Source organism: Chaetodon auriga, chromosome 24 (genome assembly GCF_051107435.1).
Source record: "Chaetodon auriga isolate fChaAug3 chromosome 24, fChaAug3.hap1, whole genome shotgun sequence".
Classification (NCBI taxonomy): domain Eukaryota; kingdom Metazoa; phylum Chordata; class Actinopteri; order Chaetodontiformes; family Chaetodontidae; genus Chaetodon; species Chaetodon auriga.
Genome location: NC_135097.1, coordinates 12,102,955 through 12,122,124, shown reverse-complemented (window position 1 = coordinate 12,122,124; position 19,170 = coordinate 12,102,955). Strand labels below are relative to the sequence as shown.

The window sequence follows — 19,170 nt, the reverse complement described above, 5'->3', positions numbered from 1 at the left end:
GGCAGCAACCAAACGCCGCGAGATTGTCTGGACAAGTTTTCAGGCGTACCTGGATCTTCCAATCAGCGACGTAAAGGGAAGGTATCGCTATGGTGACGCGGAGAACCGCCCAAACTGTCACATGACTGTTAGCTGACCACGTTGAGCACAGAGGAGTAGCTGTAAACATTTCCCTCTGTACAGCGGTGAAAGTTAGAAGTGAGGTTATATTTTTCCTTTTCTTTGTCTTCTCACGGCATTTCCTTTCGTTGACAGTTTTCTTTAGTATGTGAGTAGGCGACAAGTCTTCGCAATTCATGAAGGAGTACAAAAGGTGAGTTGAAATGTTTTATATTGTAACGGACTGGGTGCCGTCAATTACATGTTAATCTGTTATTGTTAAGAATGTGTTATGGTCAGCTACAGTCAGAAGTTCATTAGGGCTGTTACTGAGTTTCCTCAATGTCAGTGAATGTGTTATTCCAGCTACGTCTGCATGCTTTTAGACACTGTGAAGTCTGTCAATCAATTCCAGCACCTATGGCAATGATTTGTGTGAGATACCCGCCTGTGATTGGAGAGGATCAAGGAAGGAGGTAGTGGAGTCACAGACTGAGATTCTGTGACCATCCTCTGGCAAGGATGGTTTGATGATTGATTTGACCTCTATGGACCCTTTATAAAAGATTTAGCCCCCATGTCCCTCTCAAAAATCCCAGGGTTTTTTGCTACAGGGCGAAATTCAAAATGCCGTCCGGCGCCATCGCTAAAAAATAACTTTTCATGCGGATGACCTAGAATCACGTGTGAAGACACTTTTTCATACAAGTCAAACATGAGGATTCCAAATCTGACACCAATTTAATCCTATGACCTTGATTTGACCCTGAAATTCAAGATAGCTGACATCTAGTACAGTGAAAACTTAACTTTTGTTTAAAAAAAAGGGGGGCCAGTGAATATTGTTTTTGCATAATATAATAATAATATAATAATATATAAATCTACCTGCACCAGGGCCAGTTGAAGAGGATGAGGAAGTTGAGATTGAGGAAGATGAAGAGGAGAATGATGATGCACAGAGGAGGAAGGTGGAGTCATCTGAATCTGATAACTCAGAAAGCAGTGACACAGAAAGCTCTGATTCAGATTGATAAGTGTGATGGAGCTTCGATGTCCATTAAGGAAAAAAAGCGCACACACAAAAAAACACAAAAAAAACACACAAAAAAAAACCCCCTCTCCGGGAACCATCACCTTACTGTGGTGGAGGGGTTTGTGTGTCCCTATGACCCCTGAGAGCTATGTTGTCTGGAGCCTTGTGCTCCTGGTATGGTCTCCCATGACAAACTGGTCTCTGGCGAGGGGCCTGACGAAGGATGGTTCAGGGCAGGCCAGCAGGCCCTGAGGGGGCACCCCCCCCCCCCCCCGCTCGCAGTGGACTAACAACCTACTCCAGAGTACCCCTCCTTGTTACAACTGACTGAAAATATAAACACCAAACACTGTAAATTAAGTTTTCACTCTACTGGATGCCGGCCATCTTGAATTTCAGGGTCAAATCAAGGTCATAGGATTAAATTGGTGTCAGATTTGGAATCCTCATGTTTGACTTGTATGAAAAAGTGTCTTCACACGTGATTCTAGGTCATCCGCATGAAAAGTTATTTTTTAGCGATGGCGCCGGACGGCATTTTGAATTTCGCCCTGTAGCAAAAAACCCTGGGATTTTTGAGAGGGACATGGGGGCTAAATCTTTCATAAAGGGTCCATAGAGGTCAAATCAATCATCAAACCATCCTTGCCAGAGGATGGTCACAGAACCTCAGTCTGTGACTCCACTAAGGGTTTTGTTATTCGAGGTTTTTGTGTAGATGGGGGATAGCGCGAGTTGTGAAAGTAGCCGCTAATGACATTTTAGGACAGGCGTTTTTTTATTTTGGCATTGGCTACGGCCCACAGTAGCCTGTGTTAAAGTTCAGGAATAAAGCCAGTAAACCGAGTTCACGTCTCGTAGCCTCATTGTTAAGGGACGCTACAATATGTAACACTGGCATCCATATTTAAAGGCGTTCCCACCCACGTTTCTAATTTGTTATGTCCCCTTAGATATGTCACATTCCTCTGTGTAACATCGTTACGTCACTGTAGCGCTGTTTCTACTATATTATGACGTTAAATTTGCTTAAACAGCATCACTGTGACAATGCTACAAAACGATGTGACGTTCCAGTGTTCTGAAACATCGTCACCGTCGGTTCAGTGTTACACTGTTTGTACAGCACGTGACGTTCAAGTGATGTAACACTGCCGCAGTGTACCAGCTACACTGTGACGTTCCAGCGTTCTGAAATTGTGTGTCATATAATACCAGTACTGAATATCACACACTGTCACGCGGTGCACCTAGCAGCATTGTGACGCCCTGACGTCATAACACTGCGCCATTGTAGCACCGTTTATACTTACACCTACAGAAGTTTTAGGTCTACCACTGTAACAGTTGTCACCATTGGTACTAATTTGCTACTTTACAACAACATTGGCATCAGTAAGGAAACTGATTGAAAGTTGTGGAAAACCTGGAGACATCAGTTTAACCTCTCTGCTTCTCCACCTTCAGAAGTGCAGGACCAGTCTAAACATCACCTCGTCAATTTTTGCTACTCAGAAAAATCTCCCATTCATCTCTTAATGAACTCTCTCTCCCTCTTTAACAGTGTCCAGGAGACCAAATAGCTCAAACACGGTACAAAGAAGAGCTGCCTTTCAGATCAGATGTCCTCCTCCACTACCCCTTCTGTCCTCCTAAATACGGGGGTTCAGATGCCCCTCCTGGGTTTGGGGACCTATGAATTGGTGGGTCCTGAAGATGTCTACCGGGCTGTGGATGCAGCACTGGCTGCTGGTTATCGGGCCTTTGACAGTGCAGCCGTCTACCAGAATGAAGCTGACTTGGGTCGAGCCCTGAAGGAGCTCCTACCCAAACATGGCTTAACCAGAGAGGATGTATTCATAACCAGGTGATATATGCAGGCTGATATACCTTCCAAATAAGCACAGCATGTCAGTAAATATGTGATCTCTGGGGCATTAAGACTCTTTAGTTCCAGCAATTTTCTGAACATGCATGTCATCTTGAATACAGCTTGAGAATAAACATATTCACATTTTACTCTCAAAGGCACAGTGTACAAATCTCTACAATCCTCCTCTCTCTCCTTGTCCCTGCAGTAAGCTGGGCCCCAAGGATCAAGGCAAGAGGGCCTTGGAAGGAGCCCTCCACAGCCTGTCTCAGCTGGATCTGGGTTACATTGACCTCTATCTAATCCACTGGCCGGGCACAGAGGGTGTGGCAGTGTCTGACCAATGCAACCCAGGTAAAGAGTTCAGATTAAGTCAGTGTTTTCCTTCATGAACCGAAATATCACTGGAAAAACAAGTGTGTGTTTTGCATGTACTGTTTGTACATTTATGTTGTATATAAATGTAAAACAATTAATTAATTATGAGATACAATTCAAGTAGTCTTCTCACTTTCCTTGTCTCAATGCAGTTGTACTTGGGTAACACTGAAGTCGAGGTCCTGGTTAATGTTTGATTCCAGGCAACCGAGCTGAGAGTTGGGCCACACTGGAGGAGCTGCATGCCCAGGGGAAGCTGAAGGCCATAGGAGTGTCCAACTACACACCAGCACACATGAGAGAACTGATGCAGAGCTGCAAAGTCCCTCCTGTGGTGCTACAGGTGTGTAATGCATGAGAATGAAAGGAGGACATACATGTAGTACACATACAATACTTGTTCACAGATGAAAAAATAAGATGTATGCACTCAGTTTGCCAATGCAGATGTTTTTTGTTTTGCTTTTTTCCTTCAGGTAGAGTTTCACCCACAGCTGAGCCAGACAGAGCTGAGGAGTGTGTGTGAGGAGTATGGAGTGTGTTTTCAATCCTTCTCCTCCTTAGGGCAAGGAGCACTGGTCAGTGACCCTGTGGTCATGGAGGTAGCCAAGAATTGTGAACGCACACCTGCACAGGTAAACAAACACAGACAAAACATCTTGATTTTGGTCCTTTTGGGTGAGCTTCACCTGCTCAGTGTTGAATCAATAACATTTCTAGCACAAACACTTAGGTCTTCTGCTCTCTAGGTGCTGTTGCGCTGGGCTGTGCAGCAGGGCGTCCCAGTGATCCCCAAGTCTTCAAATCCAGACAGAATAAAAGACAATGCCAGGCTTTTTGACTTCACACTGAGTGACACAGACATGGACAGACTGTCAGCTTTGGACTGTGGCCACAAGTACGACTTGGATTCATCAGATGTGGTTTGATAGACCGCTGGGAACAAACGCCATCTTCCATGATGCCTTTTTAATGCTGCTGTTATTCAGATCTGACTGGCAGTAATGCAGTGATGTGAAAATACCACCAGAAAAGTGGAAGATTGGAGTTAAGACACAGACATCTCAGTCAATAATTTTTTTCAAATGCACTGGGCTGATGTATTGAGAATTTAGACATACTGAGACATCTGAGAGTTCAAGTAACGTTTTGGATGAAACACTGAGGACCTTTTCAAGCAGTACCTCTGGCTGTGTTGCCTGTTGATGAAAAAATATTTTCTGTTAATTACACATTTGTCAGTTTGCCAGTATTTTAAGACTATCTCCATATTTTTTGCTGCCTCATGCTGTTCTTTAATCTTACTCTTACAAATGAATATTATGGCTCTTGTGTTAGCTTTATTGTTTCAGTTCTCTATGATTTGCCACAAATTTGCAAAAATTGTGAAATCTGTCCCCTGTACTGTATAATTTTAGGAAAAATATTCAAGAGACTCACTTTAAAACCACTTTTTAAATGATTTACTGAGGACAGCATACACCATAATTTGTATAGCTCTGTTTAAAAAAGTCATTAAAACATGAGAAGGAATCAATCATGTGAGCGTGCTTCTCTCTCGCACTGAAAATGACCGTACTTTCCACAAAGCAGGTCGTCCAGAGAGCCAGCTTCATCCTCCAACAGGACGTCAAATGCAAAAGCTGACCGGCAGCAACCAAACGCCGCGAGATTGTCTGGACAAGTTTTCAGGCGTACCTGGATCTTCCAATCAGCGACGTAAAGGGAAGGTATCGCTATGGTGACGCGGAGAACCGCCCAAACTGTCACATGACTGTTAGCTGACCACGTTGAGCACAGAGGAGTAGCTGTAAACATTTCCCTCTGTACAGCGGTGAAAGTTAGAAGTGAGGTTATATTTTTCCTTTTCTTTGTCTTCTCACGGCATTTCCTTTCGTTGACAGTTTTCTTTAGTATGTGAGTAGGCGACAAGTCTTCGCAATTCATGAAGGAGTACAAAAGGTGAGTTGAAATGTTTTATATTGTAACGGACTGGGTGCCGTCAATTACATGTTAATCTGTTATTGTTAAGAATGTGTTATGGTCAGCTACAGTCAGAAGTTCATTAGGGCTGTTACTGAGTTTCCTCAATGTCAGTGAATGTGTTATTCCAGCTACGTCTGCATGCTTTTAGACACTGTGAAGTCTGTCAATCAATTCCAGCACCTATGGCAATGATTTGTGTGAGATACCCGCCTGTGATTGGAGAGGATCAAGGAAGGAGGTAGTGGAGTCACAGACTGAGATTCTGTGACCATCCTCTGGCAAGGATGGTTTGATGATTGATTTGACCTCTATGGACCCTTTATAAAAGATTTAGCCCCCATGTCCCTCTCAAAAATCCCAGGGTTTTTTGCTACAGGGCGAAATTCAAAATGCCGTCCGGCGCCATCGCTAAAAAATAACTTTTCATGCGGATGACCTAGAATCACGTGTGAAGACACTTTTTCATACAAGTCAAACATGAGGATTCCAAATCTGACACCAATTTAATCCTATGACCTTGATTTGACCCTGAAATTCAAGATAGCTGACATCTAGTACAGTGAAAACTTAACTTTTGTTTAAAAAAAAGGGGGGCCAGTGAATATTGTTTTTGCATAATATAATAATAATATAATAATATATAAATCTACCTGCACCAGGGCCAGTTGAAGAGGATGAGGAAGTTGAGATTGAGGAAGATGAAGAGGAGAATGATGATGCACAGAGGAGGAAGGTGGAGTCATCTGAATCTGATAACTCAGAAAGCAGTGACACAGAAAGCTCTGATTCAGATTGATAAGTGTGATGGAGCTTCGATGTCCATTAAGGAAAAAAAGCGCACACACAAAAAAACACAAAAAAAACACACAAAAAAAAACCCCCTCTCCGGGAACCATCACCTTACTGTGGTGGAGGGGTTTGTGTGTCCCTATGACCCCTGAGAGCTATGTTGTCTGGAGCCTTGTGCTCCTGGTATGGTCTCCCATGACAAACTGGTCTCTGGCGAGGGGCCTGACGAAGGATGGTTCAGGGCAGGCCAGCAGGCCCTGAGGGGGCACCCCCCCCCCCCCCCGCTCGCAGTGGACTAACAACCTACTCCAGAGTACCCCTCCTTGTTACAACTGACTGAAAATATAAACACCAAACACTGTAAATTAAGTTTTCACTCTACTGGATGCCGGCCATCTTGAATTTCAGGGTCAAATCAAGGTCATAGGATTAAATTGGTGTCAGATTTGGAATCCTCATGTTTGACTTGTATGAAAAAGTGTCTTCACACGTGATTCTAGGTCATCCGCATGAAAAGTTATTTTTTAGCGATGGCGCCGGACGGCATTTTGAATTTCGCCCTGTAGCAAAAAACCCTGGGATTTTTGAGAGGGACATGGGGGCTAAATCTTTCATAAAGGGTCCATAGAGGTCAAATCAATCATCAAACCATCCTTGCCAGAGGATGGTCACAGAACCTCAGTCTGTGACTCCACTAAGGGTTTTGTTATTCGAGGTTTTTGTGTAGATGGGGGATAGCGCGAGTTGTGAAAGTAGCCGCTAATGACATTTTAGGACAGGCGTTTTTTTATTTTGGCATTGGCTACGGCCCACAGTAGCCTGTGTTAAAGTTCAGGAATAAAGCCAGTAAACCGAGTTCACGTCTCGTAGCCTCATTGTTAAGGGACGCTACAATATGTAACACTGGCATCCATATTTAAAGGCGTTCCCACCCACGTTTCTAATTTGTTATGTCCCCTTAGATATGTCACATTCCTCTGTGTAACATCGTTACGTCACTGTAGCGCTGTTTCTACTATATTATGACGTTAAATTTGCTTAAACAGCATCACTGTGACAATGCTACAAAACGATGTGACGTTCCAGTGTTCTGAAACATCGTCACCGTCGGTTCAGTGTTACACTGTTTGTACAGCACGTGACGTTCAAGTGATGTAACACTGCCGCAGTGTACCAGCTACACTGTGACGTTCCAGCGTTCTGAAATTGTGTGTCATATAATACCAGTACTGAATATCACACACTGTCACGCGGTGCACCTAGCAGCATTGTGACGCCCTGACGTCATAACACTGCGCCATTGTAGCACCGTTTATACTTACACCTACAGAAGTTTTAGGTCTACCACTGTAACAGTTGTCACCATTGGTACTAATTTGCTACTTTACAACAACATTGGCATCAGTAAGGAAACTGATTGAAAGTTGTGGAAAACCTGGAGACATCAGTTTAACCTCTCTGCTTCTCCACCTTCAGAAGTGCAGGACCAGTCTAAACATCACCTCGTCAATTTTTGCTACTCAGAAAAATCTCCCATTCATCTCTTAATGAACTCTCTCTCCCTCTTTAACAGTGTCCAGGAGACCAAATAGCTCAAACACGGTACAAAGAAGAGCTGCCTTTCAGATCAGATGTCCTCCTCCACTACCCCTTCTGTCCTCCTAAATACGGGGGTTCAGATGCCCCTCCTGGGTTTGGGGACCTATGAATTGGTGGGTCCTGAAGATGTCTACCGGGCTGTGGATGCAGCACTGGCTGCTGGTTATCGGGCCTTTGACAGTGCAGCCGTCTACCAGAATGAAGCTGACTTGGGTCGAGCCCTGAAGGAGCTCCTACCCAAACATGGCTTAACCAGAGAGGATGTATTCATAACCAGGTGATATATGCAGGCTGATATACCTTCCAAATAAGCACAGCATGTCAGTAAATATGTGATCTCTGGGGCATTAAGACTCTTTAGTTCCAGCAATTTTCTGAACATGCATGTCATCTTGAATACAGCTTGAGAATAAACATATTCACATTTTACTCTCAAAGGCACAGTGTACAAATCTCTACAATCCTCCTCTCTCTCCTTGTCCCTGCAGTAAGCTGGGCCCCAAGGATCAAGGCAAGAGGGCCTTGGAAGGAGCCCTCCACAGCCTGTCTCAGCTGGATCTGGGTTACATTGACCTCTATCTAATCCACTGGCCGGGCACAGAGGGTGTGGCAGTGTCTGACCAATGCAACCCAGGTAAAGAGTTCAGATTAAGTCAGTGTTTTCCTTCATGAACCGAAATATCACTGGAAAAACAAGTGTGTGTTTTGCATGTACTGTTTGTACATTTATGTTGTATATAAATGTAAAACAATTAATTAATTATGAGATACAATTCAAGTAGTCTTCTCACTTTCCTTGTCTCAATGCAGTTGTACTTGGGTAACACTGAAGTCGAGGTCCTGGTTAATGTTTGATTCCAGGCAACCGAGCTGAGAGTTGGGCCACACTGGAGGAGCTGCATGCCCAGGGGAAGCTGAAGGCCATAGGAGTGTCCAACTACACACCAGCACACATGAGAGAACTGATGCAGAGCTGCAAAGTCCCTCCTGTGGTGCTACAGGTGTGTAATGCATGAGAATGAAAGGAGGACATACATGTAGTACACATACAATACTTGTTCACAGATGAAAAAATAAGATGTATGCACTCAGTTTGCCAATGCAGATGTTTTTTGTTTTGCTTTTTTCCTTCAGGTAGAGTTTCACCCACAGCTGAGCCAGACAGAGCTGAGGAGTGTGTGTGAGGAGTATGGAGTGTGTTTTCAATCCTTCTCCTCCTTAGGGCAAGGAGCACTGGTCAGTGACCCTGTGGTCATGGAGGTAGCCAAGAATTGTGAACGCACACCTGCACAGGTAAACAAACACAGACAAAACATCTTGATTTTGGTCCTTTTGGGTGAGCTTCACCTGCTCAGTGTTGAATCAATAACATTTCTAGCACAAACACTTAGGTCTTCTGCTCTCTAGGTGCTGTTGCGCTGGGCTGTGCAGCAGGGCGTCCCAGTGATCCCCAAGTCTTCAAATCCAGACAGAATAAAAGACAATGCCAGGCTTTTTGACTTCACACTGAGTGACACAGACATGGACAGACTGTCAGCTTTGGACTGTGGCCACAAGTACGACTTGGATTCATCAGATGTGGTTTGATAGACCGCTGGGAACAAACGCCATCTTCCATGATGCCTTTTTAATGCTGCTGTTATTCAGATCTGACTGGCAGTAATGCAGTGATGTGAAAATACCACCAGAAAAGTGGAAGATTGGAGTTAAGACACAGACATCTCAGTCAATAATTTTTTTCAAATGCACTGGGCTGATGTATTGAGAATTTAGACATACTGAGACATCTGAGAGTTCAAGTAACGTTTTGGATGAAACACTGAGGACCTTTTCAAGCAGTACCTCTGGCTGTGTTGCCTGTTGATGAAAAAATATTTTCTGTTAATTACACATTTGTCAGTTTGCCAGTATTTTAAGACTATCTCCATATTTTTTGCTGCCTCATGCTGTTCTTTAATCTTACTCTTACAAATGAATATTATGGCTCTTGTGTTAGCTTTATTGTTTCAGTTCTCTATGATTTGCCACAAATTTGCAAAAATTGTGAAATCTGTCCCCTGTACTGTATAATTTTAGGAAAAATATTCAAGAGACTCACTTTAAAACCACTTTTTAAATGATTTACTGAGGACAGCATACACCATAATTTGTATAGCTCTGTTTAAAAAAGTCATTAAAACATGAGAAGGAATCAATCATGTGAGCGTGCTTCTCTCTCGCACTGAAAATGACCGTACTTTCCACAAAGCAGGTCGTCCAGAGAGCCAGCTTCATCCTCCAACAGGACGTCAAATGCAAAAGCTGACCGGCAGCAACCAAACTCCGCGAGATTGTCTGGACAAGTTTTCAGGCGTACCTGGATCTTCCAATTAGCGGCTTAAAGGGAAGGTATCGCTATGGTGACGCGGAGAACCGCCCAAACTGTCACATGACTGTCAGCTGACCACGTTGAGCCCAGAGGAGTAGCTGTAAACATTTCCCTCTGTACGGCGGTGAAAGTTAGAAGTGAGGTTATATTTTTCCTTTTCTTTGTCTTCTCACGGCATTTCCTTTCGTTGACAGTTTTCTTTAGTATGTGAGTAGGCGACAAGTCGTCGCAATTCATGAAGGAGTACAAAAGGTGAGTTGAAATGGTTTATATGTAACACTGGCATCCATATTTAAAGGCGTTCCCACCCACGTTTCTAAATTGTAGTGTCCCCTTTGATATGTCACATTCCTCTGTTGTAACATCGCTGCGTCACTGTAGCGCTGTTTCTACTATATTATGATGTTAAGTTTGCTTAAACAGCATCACTGTGACAATGCTACAAAACGATGTGACGTTCCAGTGTTCTGAAACATCGTCACCGTCGGTTCAGTGTTACACTGTTTGTACAGCACGTGACGTTCAAACGATGTAACACTGCCGCAGTGTACCAGCTACACTGTGACGTTCCAGCGTTCTGAAATTGTGTGTCATATAATACTAGTACTGAACATCACACACTGTCACGCGGTGCACCTAGCAGCATTGTGACGCCCTGACGTCATAACACTGCGCCATTGTAGCACCGTTTATACTTACACCTACAGAAGTTTTAGGTCTACCACTGTAACAGTTGTCACCATTGGTACTGATTTGCTACTTTACAACAACATTGGCATCAGTAAGGAAACTGATTGAAAGTTGTGGAAAACCTGGAGACATCAGTTTAACCTCTCTGCTTCTCCACCTTCAGAAGTGCAGGACCAGTCTAATCATCACCTCGTCAATTTTTGCTACTCAGAAAAATCTCCCATTCATCTCTTAATGAACTCTCTCTCCCTCTTTAACAGTGTCCGGGAGACCAAATAGCCCAAACACGGTACAAAGAAGAGCTGCCTTTCAGATCAGATGTCCTCCTCCACTACCCCTTCTGTCCTCCTAAATACGGGGGTTCAGATGCCCCTCCTGGGTTTGGGGACCTACAAGTTGGTGGGTCCTGAAAATGTCTACCGGGCTGTGGACGCAGCACTGGCTGCTGGTTATCGGGCCTTTGACAGTGCAGCCGTCTACCGGAATGAAGCTGACTTGGGCCGAGCCCTGAAGGAGCTCCTACCCAAACATGGCTTAACCAGAGAGGATGTATTCATAACCAGGTGATATATGCAGGCTGATATACCTTCCAAATAAGCACAGCATGTCAGTAAATATGTGATCTCTGGGGCATTACAGTTCTTAAGGCAGACTCTTTAGTTCCAGCAATTTTCTGAACATGCATGTCATGTTGTATACAGCCGGAGGACAAACATGTTCACATTTTACTCTCAAAGGCACAGTGTACAAATCTCTACAATCCTCCTCTCTCTCCTTGTCCCTGCAGTAAGCTGGGCCCCAAGGATCAAGGCAAGAGGGCCATGGAAGGAGCCCTCCACAGCCTGTCTCAGCTGGATCTGGGTTACATTGACCTCTATCTAATCCACTGGCCGGGCACACAGGGTGTGGCAGTGTCTGACCAATGCAACCCAGGTAAAGAGTTCAGATTAAGTCAGTGTTTTCCTTCATGAACCGAAATATCACTGGAAACACAAGTGTGTTTTGCATGTACTGTATGTACATTTATGTTGTATGTAAATGTAAAACAATTAATTAATTATGAGATACAATTCAAGCAGTCTTCTCACTTTCCTTGTCTCAATGCAGTTGTACTTGGGTGACACTGAAGTGGAGGTCCCGATTAATGTTTGATTCCAGGCAACCGAGCTGAGAGTTGGGCCACACTGGAGGAGCTGCATGCCCAGGGGAAGCTGAAGGCCATAGGAGTGTCCAACTACACACCAGCACACATGAGAGAACTGATGCAGAGCTGCAAAGTCCCTCCTGCGGTGCTACAGGTGTGTAATGCATGAGAATGAAAGGAGGACATACATGTAGTACACATACAATACTTGTTCACAGATGAAAAAATAAGATGTATGCACTCAGTTTGCCAATGCAGATGTTTTTTGTTTTGTTTTTTTCCTTCAGGTAGAGTTTCACCCACAGCTGAGCCAGACAGAGCTGAGGAGTGTGTGTGAGGAGTATGGAGTGTGTTTTCAATCCTTCTCCTCCTTAGGGCAAGGAGCACTGGTCAGTGACCCTGTGGTCATGGAGGTAGCCAAGAATTGTGAACGCACACCTGCACAGGTAAACAAACACAGACAAAACATCTTGATTTTGGTCCTTTTGGGCGAGCTTCACCTGCTCAGTGTTTAATAAGTAACGTTTCTAGCACAAACACTTAGGTCTTCTGCTCTCTAGGTGCTGTTGCGCTGGGCTGTGCAGCAGGACGTCCCAGTGATCCCCAAGTCTTCACATCCAGACAGAATAAAAGACAATGCCAGGCTTTTTGACTTCACACTGAGTGACACAGACATGGACAGACTGTCAGCTTTGGACTGTGGCCACAAGTACTGCTGGGATTCGTCAGATGTGGTTTGATAGACCACTGGGAACAAACGTCATCCCCCATGATGCCTTTTTAATGCTGCTGTTATTCAGGTCCGACTGACAGAATTTAGTTTACTTGAAAAATCCACTGGGCTAATGTAGAGAATTTAGATCAATGTATATGCATGTACCAAGACTACTGGGAGTTTGGATAATACTGGCCAATAATTTGCATGTGTATTGACCCATATCCCATGAAACACCTACTAACAAAAAATATTGTGTGCCATCATTTTAAGACTAACACCATAGTCTGTATAACTGAACTGTATAAGAATTAAACACTCACTTTAAAAGCACTCTTAAAATTATTTAATCAGGACAGCATTTACCAGAAGTTTCACAGCTGTAGAGAAAATACATTTACAAAAGTCATTAAAAAATCCAAAGGAATCCAACATAAAGAAGGAAATATCAGAAGTCAATTTTCTCCACACACATCTCCAGATTCAAGTAATATCAAGGATGGTTGCAAAACTCCAGGTGCCCAGGCAGGTTTTTCCTCTGGGGTGTGTTCACTGCCACAAATGTTTAAAAGGCAAAACCATGACATCTTTTGAAATGCCTTTTCCCAACAAAATCCACATCAGCCATTGGCATGCTTTCCTCACAGTTGTGACAGCAAATGCACCCCCACCCATTATTGTGCTTTTTTTTTTTTCTTGAGCGTAGTACGTGACAGCAAGCTGTAAGGTTTAAGGCGGTAATTGAGCAAACAGACAAGGCTGGCTATGCGGCGTCACATCACAGGTTACAGCGTGTCCAAGGCAGTTCAGAACAAAGTTATGCTCCTGCTGAACTTTATTTTCAAGAGAGAGTAAAGCATTCATATCTGGCCCCAAGCTCTCAACACCATGTACATAAATATTCTCTGCCAGCTGATTCAACTGTACCACATGTGTCAAAGGACAGGTACAGGTCGACTAGGACTGACTTGCTCAAATGTAAACAAAGTAAACTTCTTCCCAATGTCCCTGTTCCCTGATCTGATATCACAAGATGGTAGAATTGTTTCTTTTTTTAAGCTGTTCTAATGTAACATCATAGTCTAACTGTATTAACTGTGTTGGGAGCTTTATACCAGATACTAATTCAATTTAACAGGGTCACCAAAACGGTGTTGTCGGTTCACCTTACACAGTCATGGTACTGCATATGTTACAGAAACAAGTCAGACTAGGATGAATCATAAGAAAGGTGGTGCCGTTCAGATTGTCTCAACTACTGATTAGAAATCGTCCTGAACCAAGTTTAGTAAAGGGTATAAAAAAAAGAAGGAGCAAAAGCTTTAGATTCGAGACAAAACAAATGCAGCCCTTTAGCCTGCACACCCGAGCACTTCACAACTCAACCCCACAAGCTGAGAGGAAGAGAATAAGACAAGTAGAACAAACCTATCACCATTTTCAATAAATCACATATCGATGGACAAGTCACGAGTAGCCTACTCATATTTACCAGGCAGTGTAGAAGTGCTGATCCTAGTTTATAATCAGTAATATGAGTAATAACCTCCATATAATTCATATTGTGTGTAATATGTGCCAAGTCATCCTTGAAAGCCTAAATACATAAATAGCAAGTCTAGCATCAGATCAGCACTCCTAGACCTGGATAGATCACAATCCCGTTTTATTCACATCCCAATGCAGATAAAGGTGAACGACCCACGTTTAAGCAGATTGTTCTAGAAATCCGACAGGACTGGGAACTGATTTCACCGAGCAAACTGTCCGTTTTCTTTATGCACCGGGCACTGAGTAAATGAGGCCAAAGGCTAGTGTTGGCTCCTTGTACAGCAGTTAATTGATCCCCACACACATCTTTAAATATGCACATAACATGTATCACAACAGCCATGGATTGTACACTGCCTATTGCTAGGTTGGCCAGACTTATTAAATAGCATGGTAACCTTGGAAAATAGGAACTTGTAAAATAAAATTCTGGCTAAACCACATAGCTTGTAACCTATACCCATTTGATAAACTATGAACAAAATATTTACACATAAAAATTCCAAAGTCTTTTTTTTTCTTTTTTCTTTTTTTGCTCATCCAAGACTTTAAAAAGATAGATTCATATTGGTTTGTGCTTTTTATATGTATGTTTAATGTCATTTTCTTCAGATAAAATCTAACCCTGAAATTTTATAAAAGATATTACTTCTGCATCATCAGAGATTGTCTTTGTACAAGATTGTTTTTCTTTTGATGAATTTGAAATATAAAGCAGTTGATAGTCAAGTACAGCTGTTTAAGTGGTGGTACTGGCTTGCAGGTAGCAGAACAGGAAGCTGGATAAAGGCCCCAATTGAATACTTTAAAAAATCCTTCCTTTTCACGCTCTTTCCTCTGCTGCCTGCAGATTATTTTGGCACACAATTACAGTGATCTGCATCAGCTCGCGTCAGTCGAGCACAAGCATTTGAAGCTACACAAGCAGTAGTAACACAGTGACGTTTGTGTCCTCCTCGAGGAAACGAGGAAGGAAATTCTAACAGCATTCAAGGTGGCCTCAGGTGATTTGATTTCAGTGCTATTATCTATCCAGCCACAGTATATTGCATCGTTTTGATGGGCGAGACAACTGAAACGGTATCTTTAAACTGAGAGGTCACCTCTCAAATGCACTCATGTGCTTGTCTTTCTTTGCCTTGTGAAGACATCGTCTCTCCTCTCTTCGACCGTCGTTTGATCTGTTCTATGGGGCTCAGATAGCTTACAGTCCGCCTTCATGCCTGACTTTTACCCTTCCACAGTGGGCTGCCCAAGAATAACATCACAACCATCACAAATACAAAAAAAAAATAGTTACCAATGATGTATAAAAATGACATGACTTAGCCATGCCTTCTTGTTTGGACCTTTCTCTTTTTTAATCAAACCCATCTGTCTACCGTCTCTTCTCAGAGCAGGTCTAATTGTCTCACACTGTTGTTCTCTTGGCCTCCCCACTGCTCTCCTCTCATCCCCATCAATTCCTCAAACCCTTTAGCACTCTTTATCTCCTCTCTCAGTGGCTACTCAGTGCGGTGTGTGTGGTTTTCATGAAGGTTGTTCTCTCCCTCTGTCTCCTGGTGACTGAAGAGGTAGCTCCACCAGCTTCTAGAATGGGGCATCTGTTGGGCCGTCCCAGCGCTCCTCGTCTTCCTCATTTCCTGTACAAAATAGGGATATGATATGAAGGTTAAACTAGTCAGTTATACAGCTTTTGCCCCAAATTTAACATGTATGAGGTTCAGGTTTTTGCGTAAACCAACTGAAAATAGGCACCTGACTCCTTTCTGACTGCCAGTTGAGGAGTTTGTCTCTGCTGTGTCACATTCGACACCATGAATGCGCCGGAAAACAAGGAACGGTATAAAGCATCATGGAGGCCAATGATGTTACAGCTGGGAATTTTTATATCTTTTACTTCAAGCTCTCTTTCAACTCAACACCAACTGAAAGATTCTCCTCAAATCAGGAGCTCTCTGGTCCGTTTCATTTCATGTACCATTCTTGCCCCCTCTTCCTCGAACCAAGCCAAATAAATCTATGTAGTCATTGATTTTTTTTTTCTAAACCCTTATGAACCCATCTTCCATCCTCTGACCCCTCATTCTCACCCCTTTGTCCAGCAGGCTGTCAAACTCGTCGCTCATCCTTCGGAGCTGCCGGCCGTATTTCTTGGCTGCCCACAAGGCAGGGGGAGCTGACTTGGACCGTCCCCTGAACGGAGCTCCTTCAGTGGGCGTACCAGCCTCATCTTCCCCCCTACCCTGGTGCTCCTCATCTCTGGAAACGTTGGAGGCGTGGGACTCTGAGTTCACTCTCATCCGACCCGTCGCTACATGGGCGAGACAAAGGTGAGAGGGGTTTGTAATGCTTTACAGGAGCAGGATTAGGGGAACACAAGACACGGGGAAAGGGAGCAATAAGGAAATAAAGTAGGAATAGAGGAATATCAGTCAGTAGTTATCACTGGAGCAATGTGTTCAGAAATGTCAAACTATGCAGATAAAATACAAATAACATCTCCAGCTAGAGCTCGTCTAAATGCAAACAAAATTATCTTACATTTCGACTGACAGTGTCATCTCATTTAAATGCCCTGAAGCACATCACAGTACAACCTCTGTGGCAAAGACCTGGTCAGATTTCTGCAAAATGAGGCCTAAGCGACAAAGCTCAGAAATGGAAGAACAAAGTAGGGGAAAAAATGGACCGTAATGTTGGGGAGAGTGACGAATGGCTGCTTCGATGCACTAACATCAAATGTTTTCCCCTATTTTGTGCAAGAACAGGATCTGCATTGTGGCAACTCTTGTGGAAAATAAGACTGGAGCAGAGAACCAGACAGGATATTGCTTTATTTATCTACTAAGACTGATACTACCGTTAATAACAAGCCCACAAGCAGTCATGCGTCTAAGTGTGAACCGTACATCAGTGCCCAGGTGAATTATAGCACATTGAATGCTCAGGGATCAAATTACATACACAACTGACAGCTGACAGCGATTATGATATATGGGACATGTTTGGATTAACAGGCAGAAAAGTGAATGTAAAACAAGATAAACTTTGAACTTTGCACCTCATTCTACCAACTGTCAGCACACAACTGGACCCATACCAATTCGCATACAGGCCGAAAAGAGGGACAGAGGATGCAGTAGCATGCCTGCTCCACTCCCTCCTCCACCACCTTCAGACCCCCCACAACTTTGCCTCAGTTCTGTTTGTTGACTTCAGTTCCGCATTTAACACAATTCAGCGCCACCAACTAATCAAGAAACTACAGCACCTGAACATCACCCCTCCCCTCATCCACTGGATTTACAACTTTCTCAGCAACAGGCCACAGACAGTGAAAATTGGGACAACAACATCATCCACCATCATCACCAACACGGGGGCTCCACAAGGTTGCGTTCTCAGCCTGTTTTTGTACACACTCTACACAAATGACTGCCAAAGCTCAACACCCGACACCACATACTACAAATATGCAGATGATACAGCCATTGTTGGATTACTCACAGAAAACAACTCCATTACAGCCTACCATCAGTCCATCACAGACTTTGCACAATGGTGCTCTGACAACTACCTTCAACTCAATGTCAAAACAAAAGAACTGGTCATTCATGCATCCAAACCACTTGCCGGACTTACTCACATCTCCATCAATGGTCAGCCAGTCGAACAGGTCAGTACCTTCAAATACCTTGGACTCACAATTGACAATAAGCTACAATTCAATGAACATGCCACCATTATACAGAAACGTGCACACCAGAGACTGTACATCATACGCAAACTAAAATCACTGTCTGTTGCCCCCCACCTCCTTCTGCTACTATACAAGAGCATCATCCAACCCCTTCTACTCTACTGCTCCCTCTGTTTCTTCAACATACTAACTGTCACCAGCAAGAACAAGCTCATTAAAATACTACCCCCAGCCTCACTGATGCAAATGAAAAAGCCATCACACGCCTAGCCCGCACAATAGCAAGCAGCCCTGACCACCCTCTGAACCAGTTCTTCACCCTTCTCCCATCTGGCCGCAGATACAGAACACTGGACTGGAAAAAAAGCACACTTCAAGAAAAGTTTTGTCCCCACAGCAATCACTGCACTGAACAAATTTCTCTGACAATTACCATAACCCCCCCCCCCCCCGACCCCTCATGTGTATATGTATGTAGGTGTAAGTGAATGTTTAAATGGCGTCTTTGCATGTATGTATGTGAAGGAGAGGAGGAGAGGAGGAGAAGAAGATATGTGTATATGTGTGTGGTTGCTTATGTGTTCTGTTGTTTGCATGTATGTAAATGTAAATGTAAATGTAAATGTGATGTGAGTCATACGAAATCTGACCAATGCCTGAAGAAACTGACCTGTCTGATGTGACAACAAATATCCCTTTGGGACAATAAAGAAATCTAATCTAACTCCATCTGAAGCAGGCCAAGGTTACGGACCCTCAAACGTACTTTAGGTTTAGCAATGCAAAGTTTAACCATGTCGTGGCATCTTCTGTGCAAATATCCTGCTCTTAACCCTCCACTCCTTTAACACCCCCCTTCCCACAATTCTTTGAGGTTTCCTACCTGCCATTCCTGTTCGGAGGTCAGGTAGGGTGAGAGTGTGGCGCTGAAGAAGCTGTTGCTCTTCCCCGGTTGATGACTGGTTGCTTTTTCCTTCCTCTACCTCCTCTGACTCTGACTCGCCGTCGCTGGAAATTGTGAAGTTCGCAGCCATCGTGACATCTGGAGAGGTGAGATGCAAGGAAAATTAGAACCAGGGATACAGTAAAAAACCCCAAATTACTGTACATTACACGTTAATGACTTTCACAGGTATTTTCTAATATTGCCTGTTGCTCTGCCTGCACTTGACCTGTCTGAGAAGGCATGCTGTCCACACAAATGAAATGTGCTGTTCCTGCATATCTCGCTATTATAAAGAA

At 43.6% G+C, this 19,170-nt stretch overlaps 5 protein-coding genes across 5 annotated transcripts in view; 4 read left to right on the top strand and 1 right to left on the bottom strand.

Annotated features, from left to right (window-relative positions):
* Positions 1-173: 173 nt before the first annotated feature.
* Positions 174-4,918, top strand: LOC143317021 (glyoxal reductase-like). Its single transcript, XM_076724932.1, has 6 exons — positions 174-313; positions 2,700-3,002; positions 3,214-3,359; positions 3,587-3,726; positions 3,860-4,018; positions 4,133-4,918. Exons 2-6 carry the CDS (start codon positions 2,758-2,760, stop codon positions 4,310-4,312), a joined length of 870 nt encoding a protein of 289 aa, XP_076581047.1. The 5' UTR covers positions 174-313; positions 2,700-2,757; the 3' UTR covers positions 4,313-4,918.
* A 287-nt stretch (positions 4,919-5,205) lies between these two features.
* LOC143317203 (glyoxal reductase-like) lies at positions 5,206-9,950 on the top strand. Its single transcript, XM_076725240.1, has 6 exons — positions 5,206-5,345; positions 7,732-8,034; positions 8,246-8,391; positions 8,619-8,758; positions 8,892-9,050; positions 9,165-9,950. The coding sequence occupies exons 2-6, from the start codon at positions 7,790-7,792 to the stop codon at positions 9,342-9,344; spliced, it is 870 nt and encodes a 289-aa protein (XP_076581355.1). The 5' UTR covers positions 5,206-5,345; positions 7,732-7,789; the 3' UTR covers positions 9,345-9,950.
* Positions 9,951-10,185: 235 nt separating this feature from the next.
* LOC143317107 (glyoxal reductase-like) lies at positions 10,186-13,007 on the top strand. Its single transcript, XM_076725074.1, has 6 exons — positions 10,186-10,377; positions 11,076-11,378; positions 11,603-11,748; positions 11,974-12,113; positions 12,247-12,405; positions 12,520-13,007. Exons 2-6 carry the CDS (start codon positions 11,134-11,136, stop codon positions 12,697-12,699), a joined length of 870 nt encoding a protein of 289 aa, XP_076581189.1. The 5' UTR covers positions 10,186-10,377; positions 11,076-11,133; the 3' UTR covers positions 12,700-13,007.
* badb (BCL2 associated agonist of cell death b) lies at positions 13,006-18,962 on the bottom strand. Its single transcript, XM_076725076.1, has 3 exons — positions 18,812-18,962; positions 16,319-16,539; positions 13,006-15,868 (listed from the first exon to the last, which is right to left on the bottom strand). The coding sequence occupies exons 1-3, from the start codon at positions 18,960-18,962 to the stop codon at positions 15,731-15,733; spliced, it is 510 nt and encodes a 169-aa protein (XP_076581191.1). The 3' UTR covers positions 13,006-15,730.
* Positions 18,872-19,170, top strand: part of slc8a4b (solute carrier family 8 member 4b) — a 101,314-nt gene continuing 101,015 nt past the window's right edge. The window contains exon 1 of the mRNA XM_076725071.1: positions 18,872-18,978. The gene's annotated coding sequence lies outside the window, so the exon portion shown is untranslated. The remainder of the gene's footprint in view (positions 18,979-19,170) is intronic.